At 54.1% G+C, this 15,232-nt stretch overlaps 1 protein-coding gene across 1 annotated transcript; it reads left to right on the top strand.

Moving 5' to 3' along the window:
* Nucleotides 1-1,487: 1,487 nt before the first annotated feature.
* On the top strand, nt 1,488-4,589 carry LOC123021979. The gene is made up of 2 exons (XM_044427279.1): nt 1,488-1,765; nt 3,008-4,589. The coding sequence occupies exons 1-2, from the start codon at nt 1,531-1,533 to the stop codon at nt 3,496-3,498; spliced, it is 726 nt and encodes a 241-aa protein (XP_044283214.1). The 5' UTR covers nt 1,488-1,530; the 3' UTR covers nt 3,499-4,589.
* The last annotated feature ends 10,643 nt before the right edge of the window (nt 4,590-15,232 follow it).

Here is a 15,232-nt window from a genome sequence, read left to right as displayed (position 1 = left end):
GAGAAGGCCCTCCTCCGGGTACTTTGCCTCCTGAGGTCTTTCACGTAGGGTTCCCGGAGGAGGGCCTCTGCTGCCGATCTCAAGGGGTGGGATGGCAAATATGGAAGCAGGTGTTCCTTCAAGTATCCAGTTAGGTACTTAGCAGGATGTGGAGGGAGAAGTGGACAGGTGGAAATGCCTCAACTCCAAGGAGTGGAAGTGAAATTAGTCTCCATCTGCCTACCCACATGCTGTGCAGGTGCACACATTTATCGCATCTGCAAGAAGCAGATGTATCACCTTGGTATTCAGTGAAACCAGATGCACTGTGAGGCATGGAGAATTCTTAGGTCTGGATGCTGTAGGAGCAATATTTTTGCAGACTTGCAAGGACTGAAAAACCTCATCAGCTGTCACAGCTTAACTGCACAGTGAATTTTTCACTTGCTAGTATTCTCCCTTCCATGCAACTTGATACGGGATCCTGGATGGCCTAATTCTGGCTTTCCCAGATCAGGAACATAAGAAAAGCCCTGCTGGATCAGACCCAGGGTCCAAACGGTCCAACAATCTGCACACACGGTGGCAAACCAGCTCCCTCAGGATCCCTCCAACAGGGTGGGTGGAAGGCTTCCTCCTGGCCAAGCCCCTCAGCAACTGGTATGGGTAGGCAGGCCACCTTTGGTCAAGGAGGTAGCTCATAACTAGCCAGCCTAGCAGCTGTGGGTAACCTCCTCCTCGGTGGATATTTCCATCGGGTTTTTTTTAAACCAGTGAAAATTCATCGAGGAAAAGTCAAAATACCTTGCGGTGCTTCAGGTCTTCCATCTTGAGGCTCACTGGAGTACCCTCTGAAGAAACAATACCATATTCTTCTGCACAAACTCTCCACACTACAATATATTTTCAGTATTGCCTGCAGTGTCCTTTCCTTGAGCAATAGAATTTGAGGATAAATAACATTTTGGCACCAAACAGTATCTGATATGTTATCCATTTCAACAGTGTCTGTTCTCCTAATAAGCCACTCTTACAGGAGTAAGAACCACCAAAATGGAAAACGCTGCTTCTGAATAAACATGCAGTGTCTCCTTACAAACAAGGAGGTCTCACAGAACCCAATAGCCCTTTCTTGTAAAAGTGGTGTGAATCCCATTAAAAACAATGAGATTTACTTCTGAGTAAATGTAGCTCTCAGTGGCCACAAATCGGAGTCAAAACTGGGCCAATCCAGGTGGATCCATTTGAGAGCATTCTCTAAGGTGAGAAGGATGGGTGGTGTCTTTGTTGATGGAAAGGTGAAGAAAAGGGCCAGCCCAGCCAGTGTGAATCGTCTTTCTCTGCCTCACTAGACGGTTTCTTGGGAGTAGGAGGAGTTACTTTTGGGCTTCGCTAGGGATAAGAAGCAGAGGGCGAAAGGAGATAAGCAAGCAACCAATGCAACTCTGAAAGATGAAAGTGCAACCTTGGAGGTGCCTGCTGCTTGGAAGTAAGCTCTGTGTCCTGCTCTGTGTCCTGCTCTGGTCCTCTCGGGGAGAAGCATGTGCCAGGATGGAGGGCGAATTGTGCCGTGGGTGGACCTACGCTGCTTTCCGATGCCCGCAGCTGCACGATGGTGCGGACACCAAGTTCTGTTGCGGGACCTGCAGCGCGCCTTACTGCTGCTCCTCCGAAGACGCCCGTCTTGACCAGCTGCAATGCATTGGCCTGGGCTACCAGACTGCGGTTCCCTCAGGCACCCAGCAACCAGAACCTACTCAGCCTCCGCCCAAGCAAGATGAAGCGAGTAAGACAACTTGGCCTAACCAGCCGGGGCAGTTTCTACTGGATCCTGGCGAGGCACATATTTCTTTTCCTTGGGCATCTTTCATGGTCTGTCTGTCCTCTCCAATATGGACTAGCTAGAAGAGCTTTTCCCAACCCAGGTTGCTTCCAGGTGTGTTGGAAGACAGCACCCAGATCCCCCCAGCTGGGTGTCGTCCAGCATACCTGGCAGGACCCAGGTTGGGAAGGGCTGTGCTAATCCTCCCACATCTCTGGGGTTTCCTTCCAACTGGCCCCTGCACCCCTCTCATTGCACTGGGTGCAGGGGACAATTTTAGTGCAGCCAGGAATGCTTAGGTGGTCCCACCTCTTTCTCCCGGCTCAACCTATTTCCCTTGGCCACTGATTGCTGGATTTCGTGCTCCCCCCCCCCCCCCCAAAATCCCTCCGAAGGGTTAGTTACCAGCTGTAAGAGAGCTACGTGAAAATGGGTGGTAGTTTTGATCCCCTTTTAGCTTCTGCCAAGCTCACTGCGGGAAAGCCTCCCTCCAGCTGCTCCAAAACGGAATTTTGCCCTTAGGCTGGAAGTTCTTCCGTTCTTGGCAAGGGCCCAATCCAGCCCTGGTTCATGGGGCTCCAGACCCACACCTGGCTGTTTCCAAACCTATGGTCTGTGGTCCCAGGTCTGTCTCCCAGGGCCTGGAGTGCCCACTGGTGTTACTGGAAGCGGCTTTTCCACCCCTTCGCTTAAGCACTGTGCAAGGTGGGTCTGGAAAGGAGAACGCAAGTGCAGACAAGCTGGGAGAGCCTGAGTCCTTCCCATGCAATCTGGCCCACTGGGTGGAAGGGGGCTCAGGGAGGTGGGGGCTCCTTGGGGTGCTGGCTCCAGGAGCTTCCCCAGGGGGGCCCACCCCCACTGCCACCAGCTGCTTTGGCTCCTCCTCGGCGTTGCTGCCCTTTGCTCCAGAGAGCCAGGGATCGGCAAGGCTGCGGCAGTGGCTGCTGCCGCCCACCTAGGGCAGAGTGGGAGGCCGGGGAGCCAGCAGCCCGCAAGGGGGGCCTGCGCAGCCCATCCAGGGGCCCTGGGTGGGCGTCTGAGCACCCCTCCCCCAAAAGCAGCCCCACCTGGCCAGCCTCTGGGGCAAAAGGCATGTGTGCTGTGAACGTACAACATTTCCACCATGCGGGGGAGGCTCGTGCCCATGAGGAAGGAGAGGATGGGACACGTGCCGAAAGGAATGACTGTTTTTCCCTCTCTTCCCAGGCTGGCCCGCCATCCTGACTCTGGTCGTGCTCTTCACTTGGGGCTTAATGTGGATTGCCTTCACCTGCTTGAATGAGAGGTACTGGCACATGCCAGGATCTCTCTGGGTTTGGAACGCCCCCAATGCTGGGGGCCCAGAGAACATCGAGCTGGACTTTGCGGGTTCTCCCCTGCCGAGCTGCATGGGCCCTCCACCGCCGCCCTACGAGATGCCTCCGCCTTATAGCGCTGAGGACCCAGGGCCATTTAATGTTGAACTGGAGCCCTTTTCCGGGGAACCTGCTCCACCTTACAGCCAGGAGGACCCCCACATCCTAAGTGCTGCGGACCCTCAAGACAACAGGGATTTGCCCCCACCATCACCCGTCATGCACTTGCGCCGGGGAAATGCCAGGAACCCAGGTGACGAGGCTCTTCCCGGGGCTGCAGCTCAGAGGGATCCTGCTGGCCGTCACCTGGAGCCCACCTTGGAAACAGAACCAGAGCAATGATGCGTGGAGGGGGAGGAAGCCATCACTCACACGGCAGGCGTGCCTTGGGGATCCGGGAAACGACACGGCCCAATCCACGGATGCTTTTCAGCGTGTATTAATTGGACTGACTGTTTGCCCAGGGTGTGCGTTCCCTCCGTGAAGACGCTGGCGCATGGGGGCGGTGCACTGGGACCGTGCTGGGGACCTCGGGGGGACGGCAGCCTTTGGAACCTCAGCTGGCGTGTGGTTGGGGAGTGTGAGATAACTGTGTGTGGACTTGGTCTTAAGGGCAGGCATTCGGTGACGTGGCAGAGACACCGACCCTCGGCCCTTCCCCTCTCGTCACTGGCATCTAGCTTGCTGGCCATGATGGGCATCAATGGCATGGCCAGCCATTCCACACTTAGACTTAAAGCAGAAAATTTCACTAGCCACACTGCTAAATCTCCAAAAGGACCTTGGAAGGAACGTCTCTAACTCTGAGCTGGATGACTCTGCATCCCAAGGAATGCGAGATGTGTGCGTGGGGTGGATGGAGCTTTGGGTCCAAAGGCTGCCGGGGAGAAAAATGGACATGGAGCTGTTGACAAAGGCCTTGCATAGGCCCTGCTGGCCTTTCCTTTCAGGAGCAGAAGTTGTTCTGTGATGCCAGCTATCAGATCTGCAATGAAACCCCCTAATAGGTAAAGCCCAGGCTGCCCCTCCCTCAAAAGCTGTTCCTTAACCACTGCCAGTGACAACAGCAAAAATATTGATCAGAGTCATGCAAAACGCTTGGGAAAACCAGGCCTTGGTGTCTTTGCAGAGAAATTCTGTTTGTCTGACTGTTCCTGTTGGAGCGCTCATCCCTATGGGCATAAGCCAGGGGCAAATCTTCATATTTCCATGGAGGTTTCATGCCAGATGGTCCCTGAGAGCTTTTTAAAATGTGAGAATTCGTACGGGCACATCTGTGCATTCCCCACGAAGCAGCAACATAGGCCTGTTGCCATGTGCGCTTCTTGGATGCACAGAACTCTTTTTATCTGAGACACTTGTCTAATGCTGCACTCTCTACATGCGTTATCTTGTCATTAATAAAAGTACGTTGATATTTGGACTTCTCAAAATGGTGGCTCTGAAAACTAAGGCTGGTTGTGCCATGGGGGGCGTGGCCCCCTCTTTGAGACTGATCAGCACTTGAAGATGTTGTTGTTGTTAGTCGGGAAGTCATGTCCGACCCATCGCGACCCCATGGACAACATTCCTCCAGGCCTTCCTGTCCTCCACCATCCCCCGGAGTCCACCTAAGCTCACACCGACTGCTTCAGTGACTCCATCCAGCCACCTCATCCTCTGCGTCCCCTCCTTCTTTTGCCATCTATTGTTCCCAGCATTAGGCTTGTCTCCAGGGAGTCCTTCCTTCTCATTCGGTGGCCAAAGTATTTGAGTTTCATCTTCAGGATCTGGCCTTCCAAAGAGCAGTCAGGGTTGATCTCCTCTAGGACTGACCAGTTTGATCGTTTTGCGGTCCAGGGGACTCACAGGCGTCTCCTCCAGCACTGCAATTCAAACCTGAAGATGCAGTTCAGGTCAACATCCAGAGCACTGGGCAGCGCCACCTGGTGCCTTCCCACCTCAACTCCTAGCGGGGATTCCAAGCAGCTGTGCAAGGGAAGGGAAACTTATCCCGGGGAGAGGAGGGGAAGGAGTGAACGGGCTTTAGTCTGCCCTCCCCTATGTGGGACCCTTCAGGTGTTTGGGACTATGGCCTCTTCCCACCACTACTCACCAAGGCCAGGGATGGAGCACAGTGGGTGATTAGAACCTCTTTCTCAGGTGTAATTCACAGTCAAGGGTTGAATGGGGCTTGTTGTTGAACTGTGGATTATTATGTTGTCTGGACCCAGCTGCACAAACTTGTCATGGCTTGCGAAACACAAACCAGCCATTTTGTGCTGAAAATACTACCTTATGTGGGTGGCTTGAATAGGGGAATGTGCCACCTGGGAATGATGTTCCAGATCCCTGTCACTGTTCAGATGAGAAGGAAGAGCGGAGGAGCTCAAGAAAGGCACCCTGGGACATGAGTGTGGGCTCTGCTTGGGGATGCCAGAGGGAACCTAACTTCAAAGTTTAATCACTATATTACAAGGCCTCCAGACTAACAAGGGGGCCAGGAGCATTTTAGTATTGTGGTTTAGATAAAGCACAGAAATAGGGCACAAGCTCCCCCAAATAGAAGAAGCCCCAAACAAGAAAACACAGAATTAAATATCTACTCATGAACATTCCTAAGGGAAGAGAATCCCTGTTACAATTGACATTCTGGCAAATCAAGTCCGCCTGTTATTGTCAGAACGCAAGATCTGCAGAAAAAGCTGCATGTCTGTTGCTGCAAACACGATATTCACAAACGTAGACATCTTGGCAATACCTACTATTAATAGTGAGATTTCTGTGCCTTGCAATAGCTGAGTGGGTCACAACTGCTGATAAAATATAGCGTACACCATTACAATAAAAGCATCAGAAAAATACCATCTTTGCTTGTAAAAGTCAGATTCAAAACCAAATGTTCCGAAGGAACAATGACATTTCAAGACCCGTGAACATGAGAAACACCGGCCTGATTGTTTTAGAAAATTCATTTAACAGAAAAGAAAGTGGGGAATTTCTGGTGACTGGAGTTTATCCATGTGTAGCATTTGTGCCACTTCCCGAAGCAGTCTTCTCTTTACTGAAAAGGGTCCCCAGGCTTTCTTCATGCTTAGGGGCACTTGCCCATGAGGAAGGGCACCACTGAGCGGAGAAAGGTCTACTTCTGAGTAAACACACACACAAAAGGCATCCAGGGGGACTTGGCTGCAAGTGACCAAGAGCTGGGGCTCGATGGGGCGCTACTGCATCTGCTCGGGTGGTCTCCGAGCTGCACTTGCGGATGGTTGGGGAGCGTTTCGGGGCACCTTTGCCAGCTGCTGTCCATGCACAGGTGGGGCTGGTGTGGTTTGCTCCCGGCCGGCAGGCGAAAATGATGCGAGGCATCTTTGCGCATGGACAGGCGTAGGTCGGGGCCAGGTGGGCCAAATTGCCTTCTCGCCCTGCCGGGAGAGACATTCGGGAGGAAATAAAAGGTCTGGAGGTGCGTACTTGCGTTTGACTCGTGGGACAGGCGAGAGCAGCTGGCTGCGGGCCGCGTGAGGGGCGCAGAGGCACTTCGGAAGGAAGCCCGACGGGTCCCCGCAGGCGCTCGGGCCATGCCGCGCACGCTGCTGTGCGCCTTTCTCCTGCTTTTCCCCCGGGGGCTTCCCTCTGACGGGGCCGAAGGCGCACTGTGCGGGCGCCGGGCCCCCGAGAAGGGCTCCGCGACCGCCGCCTTCCCGTGCCCGCGGAGCGGCGACGGGGCGGACGCCGCCTCCTGCTGCGGGAGCTGCCGCTTGCCCCGGGGGGCCCGCCTGGACCCGCGGCGCTGCGCCCGCGCCAGCCCCGCAAGGCTCGGCACCACGAGCGCCCCGCAGACCAGCCAGCCCCCCACTCCCAAGCCGGATCGAGGTAAGAGAGCAGCACGCCACCGGGTGCAAAGGGCCCTTGCTGGGCACGCATCCCCAGGCCTGTGCCTGCTTGGGCAGAGGGAGTTTCCTCCAGCAGCGCGCCTTGAGCATGGGGTGTCCTTTGGCCCACGGACTTCAAGTCCGCTGAGCTTCCTCCCTGAACGCCCCCCTCCACGCCCCTCTTATTGCAGTAGAAATCTGGGCCAGTCGATAACGCTGGACTCCCTCCTGGTGACCTTTAATGTCTTCAGTGTTCAAATGGGTGATTATGACGCCACCGCCGCTTTATTTACATCCCACCTTTCTTCCTCTTGTGAGGAACCCCGGACAGCTTCATGGCGTTCCTGCACTGCATTATATCTCCACAACAACCCTGTGAGGTAGGTTAGGCCCAGAGTAAGTGACTGGCCCAGAGTCACGCAGTGGCTGTGTGGAACTAGAACCTGGGTTAACTCTCTCCCCACCTTGCCATAGAAGCCGCCTGCAAATGGACACAGGTTTGCTTTTCTTGAAGCACATGCCTAGCTGGATTGTCAAACCTGCATCCATCTGTGTCACCATGTTTTTCTCCTCCGCTGACACTCGAGAATAAGAAGGCTTGTTTAAAGGGAAGAAGAACCAGCCGTGGGGGGGGGGGGCTTCATCAAGGGACACCAAGGCAGGTGGGGCCAGGGGTGGAAGGGGGCGTGTACCCATAGCTGACCCTGCCCTCGCTTCTTTTTCTTCCAGAATGGGAGGCTGTCTTGATCATCGTGGTTGCCGTCTCTGTGGGTGGCTTCGCTTTCTTTGCTCTCTGCTACTGCAAGGAAAGGGGGTGGCACCGGCGAAGGCCCCCGGGGTTCACCAGCGACCAGACCTGGGTCGCGATCCACTCAGCGGCTCGGCGCAGACACCCGCCGCCCCGCATCCTGGGTCCACCTCCCAGCTACGAGGAATGTGGTCCCTTGCCACCTATTCCGGAGGAGAGCGAGGAGAGCGACAGCTTGTGTGCCCCACCATCTCCAGCCGTGACCTTTCAGCGTGCAAGTGCCGGGAACCAAGAAGATGTGTGCTTCATTGGGCCGGTGGTGCACCAGAACATGCCCGGCCCGGCCCGGGAAACATCATCCAGAGCAGACCAGTGATGCCAAGAGAGGGAGGCATCCACTCCAGCCTGGTTATGTCTCCATGGGCAAAAGCCCACTCTGAACAATCATTGCTGGCTGACTTTTAGGATCCACAACACACTTTGTATGGCTCAAGATTTTAAGACTCTGTAGGGACGAGACTGTTGGCTTGCCCAACTTGTAAGTTGTTTCAAGACGTTGGCAGATTCTGATGAGGACGAGTACATGCAGCCCTTTCTTGGTGGCGTGTCCTCGGGATGTGTGGGACAACCTGGGAAGGCTGCTGTAAAGGCATTCTCAGCCCCCTTCCCCACTTGCTATCAGCTAAGGGGGCACAGGGTCCGCTCATGGACTGTTGACGTCTTCTGGCGGGTGGGAAAATACAAAGAACGACTGGAAGCATCGCTGTCTGGCCCTTTCCTCTCTAGTCACTGGGAACAAACTGGCTTGCTCTGATCTCAAGCTGTGTTTTAGCTTATTTTGGGGCTCTGGGACAGGAAACTCAACATTTTGCCTTAACGAGCACAAACGCACCAGTAACAACCCTCCTGCTCTCTCACTCTGAGCTGGAAGGCGCTGTGGGTAAAGGAAAGCACAATATAGATAGGAAGACGCCTGCATTTTCCTTCTGGATGCTGATGGGGAGAAGAGCTACCTGCTGCTTGCTCCTTTGCCTGGGTGGGCAGAGCTAGTTCTGTGCTGCCCGTTTAAGGATCTATAAGGAAACCACCACACAGGCAAAGTGCACAGATTCTTCTCCCCCTGCACGTGGACACACACTTATGCACACCGCACTGACATGTTCCCAGGGAAGACAGGGCTGAAGTGCTGATGAGCAGATGAGGATGGCGCCTCAGTGCCTCCTCCAAGGCAGCACTTCAGGCCTGCTTCACTGGGAACCTTTCTGCTTCCAGGGCTGTTCCCGTTGGCGCATTAACCTCTGTGGGCCTGAGCCAGACGTGTCTGCATCCTTCCTGGGGCGCTTCTGCACTGCAGAGCCCCCAGCGGCTTTTTAAAATGCACAATTGCTTCTCTGTGTCCACCCAAAAGGGGCAAAGCAGGAAGTTGCCACAGCTACCTCCTGAATCCAGTGCCTCAGACGCAAGAAGCTGTTTTTAAAGACAGCAAAGACACTTGTCAGATTCATGCTTAGAAATGTGTGTGACTAGTCCTCAATAAAAGTTATGGAATGTTTTGAGATTTGGCCTCTTTGTAGGTGTTTTTCTTATCTCTACCGAGTTCCTTGTGTGGCCAATGCCTGGTACACCACGGCCGATGGTACAGGTGTTTCCTCCTGTAACCCACCTACCTTGACCACCGACGGAGGATGCCAGTCAGCTGAGATGAGGTTTTCCAGCTCTCCATCTGTGGCCCCTGAGTCTCAGATTTTGTGGTCCATTTTCATGGCAGCCAGCTGAAGTCTGAGCTTATATTATGCTGTTTAAGCTGCATTTTTATTCTGCTTGTCTCCAGAGTGGAACTCAAGGCAGCTGCGCATGGCTCCAAAAAGTTTCCTGTCCTAGCAGATCCAGCCTTTTTAACTTCAACAAGGTGGAAGCTTATGCACCTTCAGGCCATGTCTGTGACTTTCAGCTACTCGATCTATCCCCTAGAAATACTGGTTTTGGAAACAATCTTACTTTCAAACAGGGCTGTGGTCCTTTGGAATAACTCATTTGGAAGGAGAGAAAGATTCTGTGGAAGGGTTTTTATTTTTCATCACCATTCTATCCAATTTCCACTTAGTCTGCATATGTTGGGGGATATATATACCCTTATAACCCTCCCTGCAGGTTATCTGAACCGCAAAAACAGTGTGTTTGGTGCAGAAAGGGGTTTTGCAGATGAGAGCTACTTCACCGAGACACAACCGCGGACTTTGCAGACAGCAATCAACCGTGTGATCATAATAATTCAGTCACAAAATGAAAGACCGGAAGAACCATGGCCTGGTTCACCCAATCGCCATGGCAAGCAACCTTTGCTGAATGACTTGCCCAGTACACCAGCTCGCCTGAAATGGGAATATCCAAGCTGTATTTAGAGTCCTCTTCCAAGACATTTCCCCCACCAGTTATGTGCGGAACATACTTCTTTTATCTCCCTGAATGAGAGGTGATTACGGTAAACGCCAAGAAGAAGGCTAGCAAATCTTTCCGAACAGAACCTCGATGCGGATGTAGCTGCAGAAAGCATGACGCATCCCTCTTGCTGTCCCACGTGACGTTTGGCCGCTCATCGTTCCTGCTGTCGCCGCTTCTGGCATCCCGGATCTTTTGTCACTGCCATGCTTGCCTTCATACCGTAAATCGAGAGGGACGGACACAGCCATCAAGATAAAATATTATTCTAATAATATTTTTTGCAGGAATTTGGAGCCTTCCTTCTGTCTCAGCTGGCACAGGATTGTGCTTTAAGGGACCCATGGGATGGGCCAAGGGGCGGGAATGCGAGGCACCTGGGGAGGGCTGGGGCGAGGGAATGACTCCTGTGCAGCTGCGCCTCCTCTGTTCACCTGCCCTCACCCAGCAGGTGAGCAGTGACAGGTGTGCTTGCCTCCTGTGCTCCTTCCCGGCAATTAAGCTGGGACGGCAGGCCTTGGTGACCAGGCCCAGAAGCAGGGGGTCTTCCGCACCCGGCTTCTTGATGGCCTCATGATCAGGCTCTGATGCCTGTCCGAATCTTTGCACGCTCATTCAAAAATAAGTTCCTCCGCATTCAACCAGGTGTGGCTTAGGGACACTCTGCTCCCGAACACATGCGCAGGATTTGCTCCCAAAAGCGAACAATTACAAAACTATCCCTCCTCCCGCAGAAGACAAAGAATTAAAGCAACAAACACAAAGCTCTCTGTTATTCTTTTTTCCAGTCATTCATTCATTCATTCATTTTATTCATTTACTAAAAGCTTTTCTATCCCGTCCCCTACAGAACGTCTCTCGAGACGGCTTACAATAAATAAATCATTAAGGTACCAAGTCACTTCCTGAACTCTTCCCAAAAGATTTTGGAAATCCCTTTCCAAGAGGGATGGTCGTGTCTGGTATCTATTCCGTTACCACCGTGAAGGCAGGTATGAGCGGCAGTTTCTCTCACGCTGCACGCGCGCCCCCCGGATGGAGTGAGTCCAGTCGCACTCAAGCGGGCCTTGGCCCCGCCAGCCCATCATACATTCACGCAGTTTCTTTTATAACCTCGGGAGAAAGCTCGATTTCTCAGTAAACTTCGAGCTGTGCCAAGCAACAGGATCAAGCCGTCCCTAAGGAGGAAGCGGTGGTTTGCTTCGGAGTAAACGTGGACAGGCTATCCGGGATCCCGTGGGCCAGCCGCCCGTTCCTGGGTGGGGCTTTTTGGCCCTCCCTCGGCGGGGAGGGAGGGAGGCGGGGAGGCGGGTCGCCAGCTGGGGCAAATCGCGCCCTCGGGTTGTCAAGGAGGGCTTTTAGGGGCATCGGGGGGCTGGAGGGCAGCAGTGCTCGTGCGTGGCTCCCGGACGCGGACCCAGGGAAGCCTCAGCCAGGTGGGCAGGCGCTCGACGGGGCCCCCGCCTGAGGAGATGGGGTGCGCTCACCGGCTGCCGAGCGCCCTGCTGCTGCTGCTGCTGCTGCTGCTCCGCCGGGGAGAGGCCTCGGCCAGCCCGCGGGGCGAGCTGTGCCAGGGCTGGGCCCCCGCGCCTTTCCGCTGCCCGCAGGCCCTCGATGGGGCGGACACCGCTGCCCGCGCAGATCCCCAGGAGACCACCCCGCTCAGCGAGCCGCGAGCCCCCCAGCCCTCCACTGGGGACCCCCGCTGGAGTAAGTCGGCCCCATCCCCCTTCCGAAGGGCAGGGTGGGCCGGGAGGGGGTCTCCCTAGCTGGGCTTCTGCGGGAGAGTTAAGCTCTCCATGGTCTCCCATCCCGCCAATCCCGGTTTTCTGCATCTCGGGAAGGCAGTAGCAGGCGTATTTTGCTCAAGCTTCCAGATCTGGTCTCCCGCAGGGTATCCTTATCTTTCAGTCTGTCCCTCCCTTTCCAGTCCTGAACGCCCAGAGAAGCCATCTAGGGCTGAAGCCCCAAATCTTTCCCTATAAATTCCCCAGCCCATAAATTCGTAAATAGAGAAACAAAATTGCAGCTAAATAATTTGGAGGGTGAGAGGGCTTCGTGCATGCACAAAGCTCCCCTGGCTAGTTGGAAGGGCTGCGAGGCCGCGTCTCATGAAAGAGGAGGTGGAAAAAAGTGAGGGAGGAAAGGGGTTAAAGTTGCATGTAACAGTCAGGGACCGCCGCTTATCTTTTCTTCTCTTTTCCCAGGAGAAAGGCCTGGATTTGTGGTTTTCATCGTGGTGGCTGCTGGCACCGTGCTTTGGTTCCTCGCCTACTACTGCAAGGAGAGGTACTGCCACTGGTCGTATGGAAACTTACTCAGCCGGGAGGAGACCAGTGAGTCGGTCAGGCTGAGGACTCTCCGCCGATCCAGGGCCCGTGCTGCACCACGGTACGGTGCTGTGGAGGCTGAAGACCAGAGGGAGAGGGCCCCAGTGCATGCCTCCGGGGCCCTGGAGAAGGAGCCCGTTGTCCTCCCGCTCGTGCCCGGGAATATTCCTGGCCGTGTTTTGCAGCCTGCCTTGGACGTGGAATCTTCAGCAGACCAGGGGAGCCTGGAAAAGGAGGGAGCAGCTTCTGGCACTAATTATCCTCCCACAGTGTGATCCCACCCTGAAGAGACATGGCTTGCTTTTAGGGCCCAGGACATGAACACATCAATCCCATATGCTGAAGCTTTTAAGGAAAGGTATGAGTGAGAGTGACTATTGTCCCATAGATAAGTTATCTTCTAAGATGACAATTGAGATAAAGAGCGGGGCACACCATTCTTCCCCAACCTGATGCACTCCAGATGTGCTGGGCTATGATTCCCAGTCCTCCCAGCACATCTGGAGGGCACAGGGCTGCTGAGGAATGAGGCAGAGAGACTCACAACCACCTTTCCCACCCATGTGCTGTTGGAGGCACAAGATGCCTGTCTGTCTTGATCTGAGAGAAGGCTGCCTCAATGAATGTTGGAGATGTTCCTTTCCGTGCCTTCCTCTTTTACCCACTGGCTCAAGGTGGCCGGCTTTGATCCTCCACATGCTGGGCGTTCACCTGTTTCGGGATGTCATGCCAGGCTGTTCAGGGTTTTCCCCTTAAAGCAGAAAAGTGCACAGATGACACCAGTTGCTTGCTCTGGAGGGATTCTCCGACTGAGCTGGAAGGTTCTGCACTTCAGGGGGAGCACAGTGCACAGATCCGTGGGCAGGCAGGGCCTTTCATATCACCCCCAGGATGCACAGTGTGGGGAGGAAAAGGGGGCAAACTGTTGCATTGCGCAGCTGCTAGGCCTTTCCCTTGATCAGCAGTGCTGGGTAGAGATATTAGAACGAGCAAACATGCTGAAAGCACAGCAGTTCCTCTCCCCTTGCACACCACACTGACACGCTGCCAGGAAAGACGGGCAGAAGCTGTCTGAAGTATTTGGGAAGTCGATGCCTCAGCGCCTTTGCTTCTCCAAGGCAGCACTTTGGGCCAGCTTAACTGGGAATCTGCCTGCTTCCGTTGGCGCATTAACCTCTGTGGGCCCGAGCCAGACATGTCTGCATCCTTCCTGGGGTGCTTCTGCACTGCAGAGTCCCCAGCGGCTTTTTAAATGTTCGATTGCTTCTCTGTGTTCACCCAGAAGGGGCAAAGCAGGAGGTTGCCACTGCTACCTCCTGAATCCAATGCCTCGGGACACACGAAACTGTTTTTAAAGAAAGCACAGACTCCTGTCAAATTCATGCTTACAAATGTGTGTGACCAGTCCTCAATAAAAGCTATGGAATGTTTTGAGTTTGTATTTGGCCTTCTTGCATCAGTTAATTCACTTTCTGCTGAGCGCCATCTGATAAGTCTCTACGCAGGGGGGCTGCTCTTCAGGTCCTGGCCTCACTTCTGGCACTAGGGAGAAGTTGTATTAAGAACGATGGACGCAGCTGAGGCAGCTCCAAAGATGTGGGGCAATGCTAACCTCCATCTGGGGCCCTTTCAAAACTCTCCCCTGGGTTGGAGCAACTCATTCCCTGTCCGGGTCTGTTCTGTGGAGAATCGGCTGGGTACAGAGAGGGGGTCACTGCAGTCATCGCTCACCTGGGGCTTTCCTGCTCTGCGGCCCGGCCAGAGAGAATGAGATGGCACAGCTTGAGCTGGGCTTTGGACTGCCAGCCCAGAGGGGCCCTGGATGGCCACACATTATGCAGCAGGGCTGGCATCCTGGACTCACAGGGGCTGCTGGTGGTCTTTGCATTGCTCTAATCAAACGGGGGGGGGCATGTGGGCCTGTCTCCCTCGTCGTGCCCACACTTGTGCTATGCATTTTTCAGACAGATATGGAGGCGACTTGATGGGTGTGATGCATCGCTCCCAAACAAACGATCCCCCATCATGCTTCAAGTTCCTCAGCATATAGATAAAAGCTGACAGAAGTTGCGGGCATAAGCCAAAGCTTTGCGCATTGTCAGATCTGTAAGCAAGTGAAAAATGAATATGCTGGGTGTTCTACCGGTGGTCATTGTTCCATTTTATTGGATTTAGTTGAGCCTACGTTATCCTTTGCCAAGGCAATCCCGGTGTCTCCAGGCAGGGCAGGAAACCCCTACCCTGGACAGCATCAACAGAACAGGACTAGATGGTGGTACTGAGCCAGGGTCTACCCTGTGAGATGCAGGTTCCTGTGATAAAGCGGCGCTGTCTCTTCCATAAATTCCTTCAGATCAACAAGAGCAGGATAAAAAGCACTCTTGTTTTGTATGCTAAGATCTGTAGTACAATCAGGCTGCATTAGTCAAGCACAAGGAGCATCATTATGTGCTGCCTCTGCCAAGAGTTCCTCTATCTTTTCAAGACAGGTCCTCCTCTTTCACCAGGGTGGGAGGGGTAACTCGAGTGTAGGTGTGAGAGTGTCCCAAGCTGCTATGCTCACAGCACCTGTCCCTTCCCTCCGCACAGATAGGACACCCTTGTGTCACAGCCTGGACTTGCCTCAAGGTGTTTTCAATGTTATCCGGACAGTTCAGACAACATTAGCCTTAATTGCACAGCAGTCCAGGATCTGGAGGAAGCCT

Source organism: Varanus komodoensis, unplaced genomic scaffold, assembly GCF_004798865.1.
Source record: "Varanus komodoensis strain SLA01 unplaced genomic scaffold, ASM479886v1 scaffold18_3, whole genome shotgun sequence".
NCBI classification, from domain to species: Eukaryota; Metazoa; Chordata; class Lepidosauria; order Squamata; family Varanidae; genus Varanus; species Varanus komodoensis.
The sequence above is the reverse complement of the archived record's forward strand: the minus strand, read 5'-3'. Positions and strand labels throughout refer to the sequence as shown.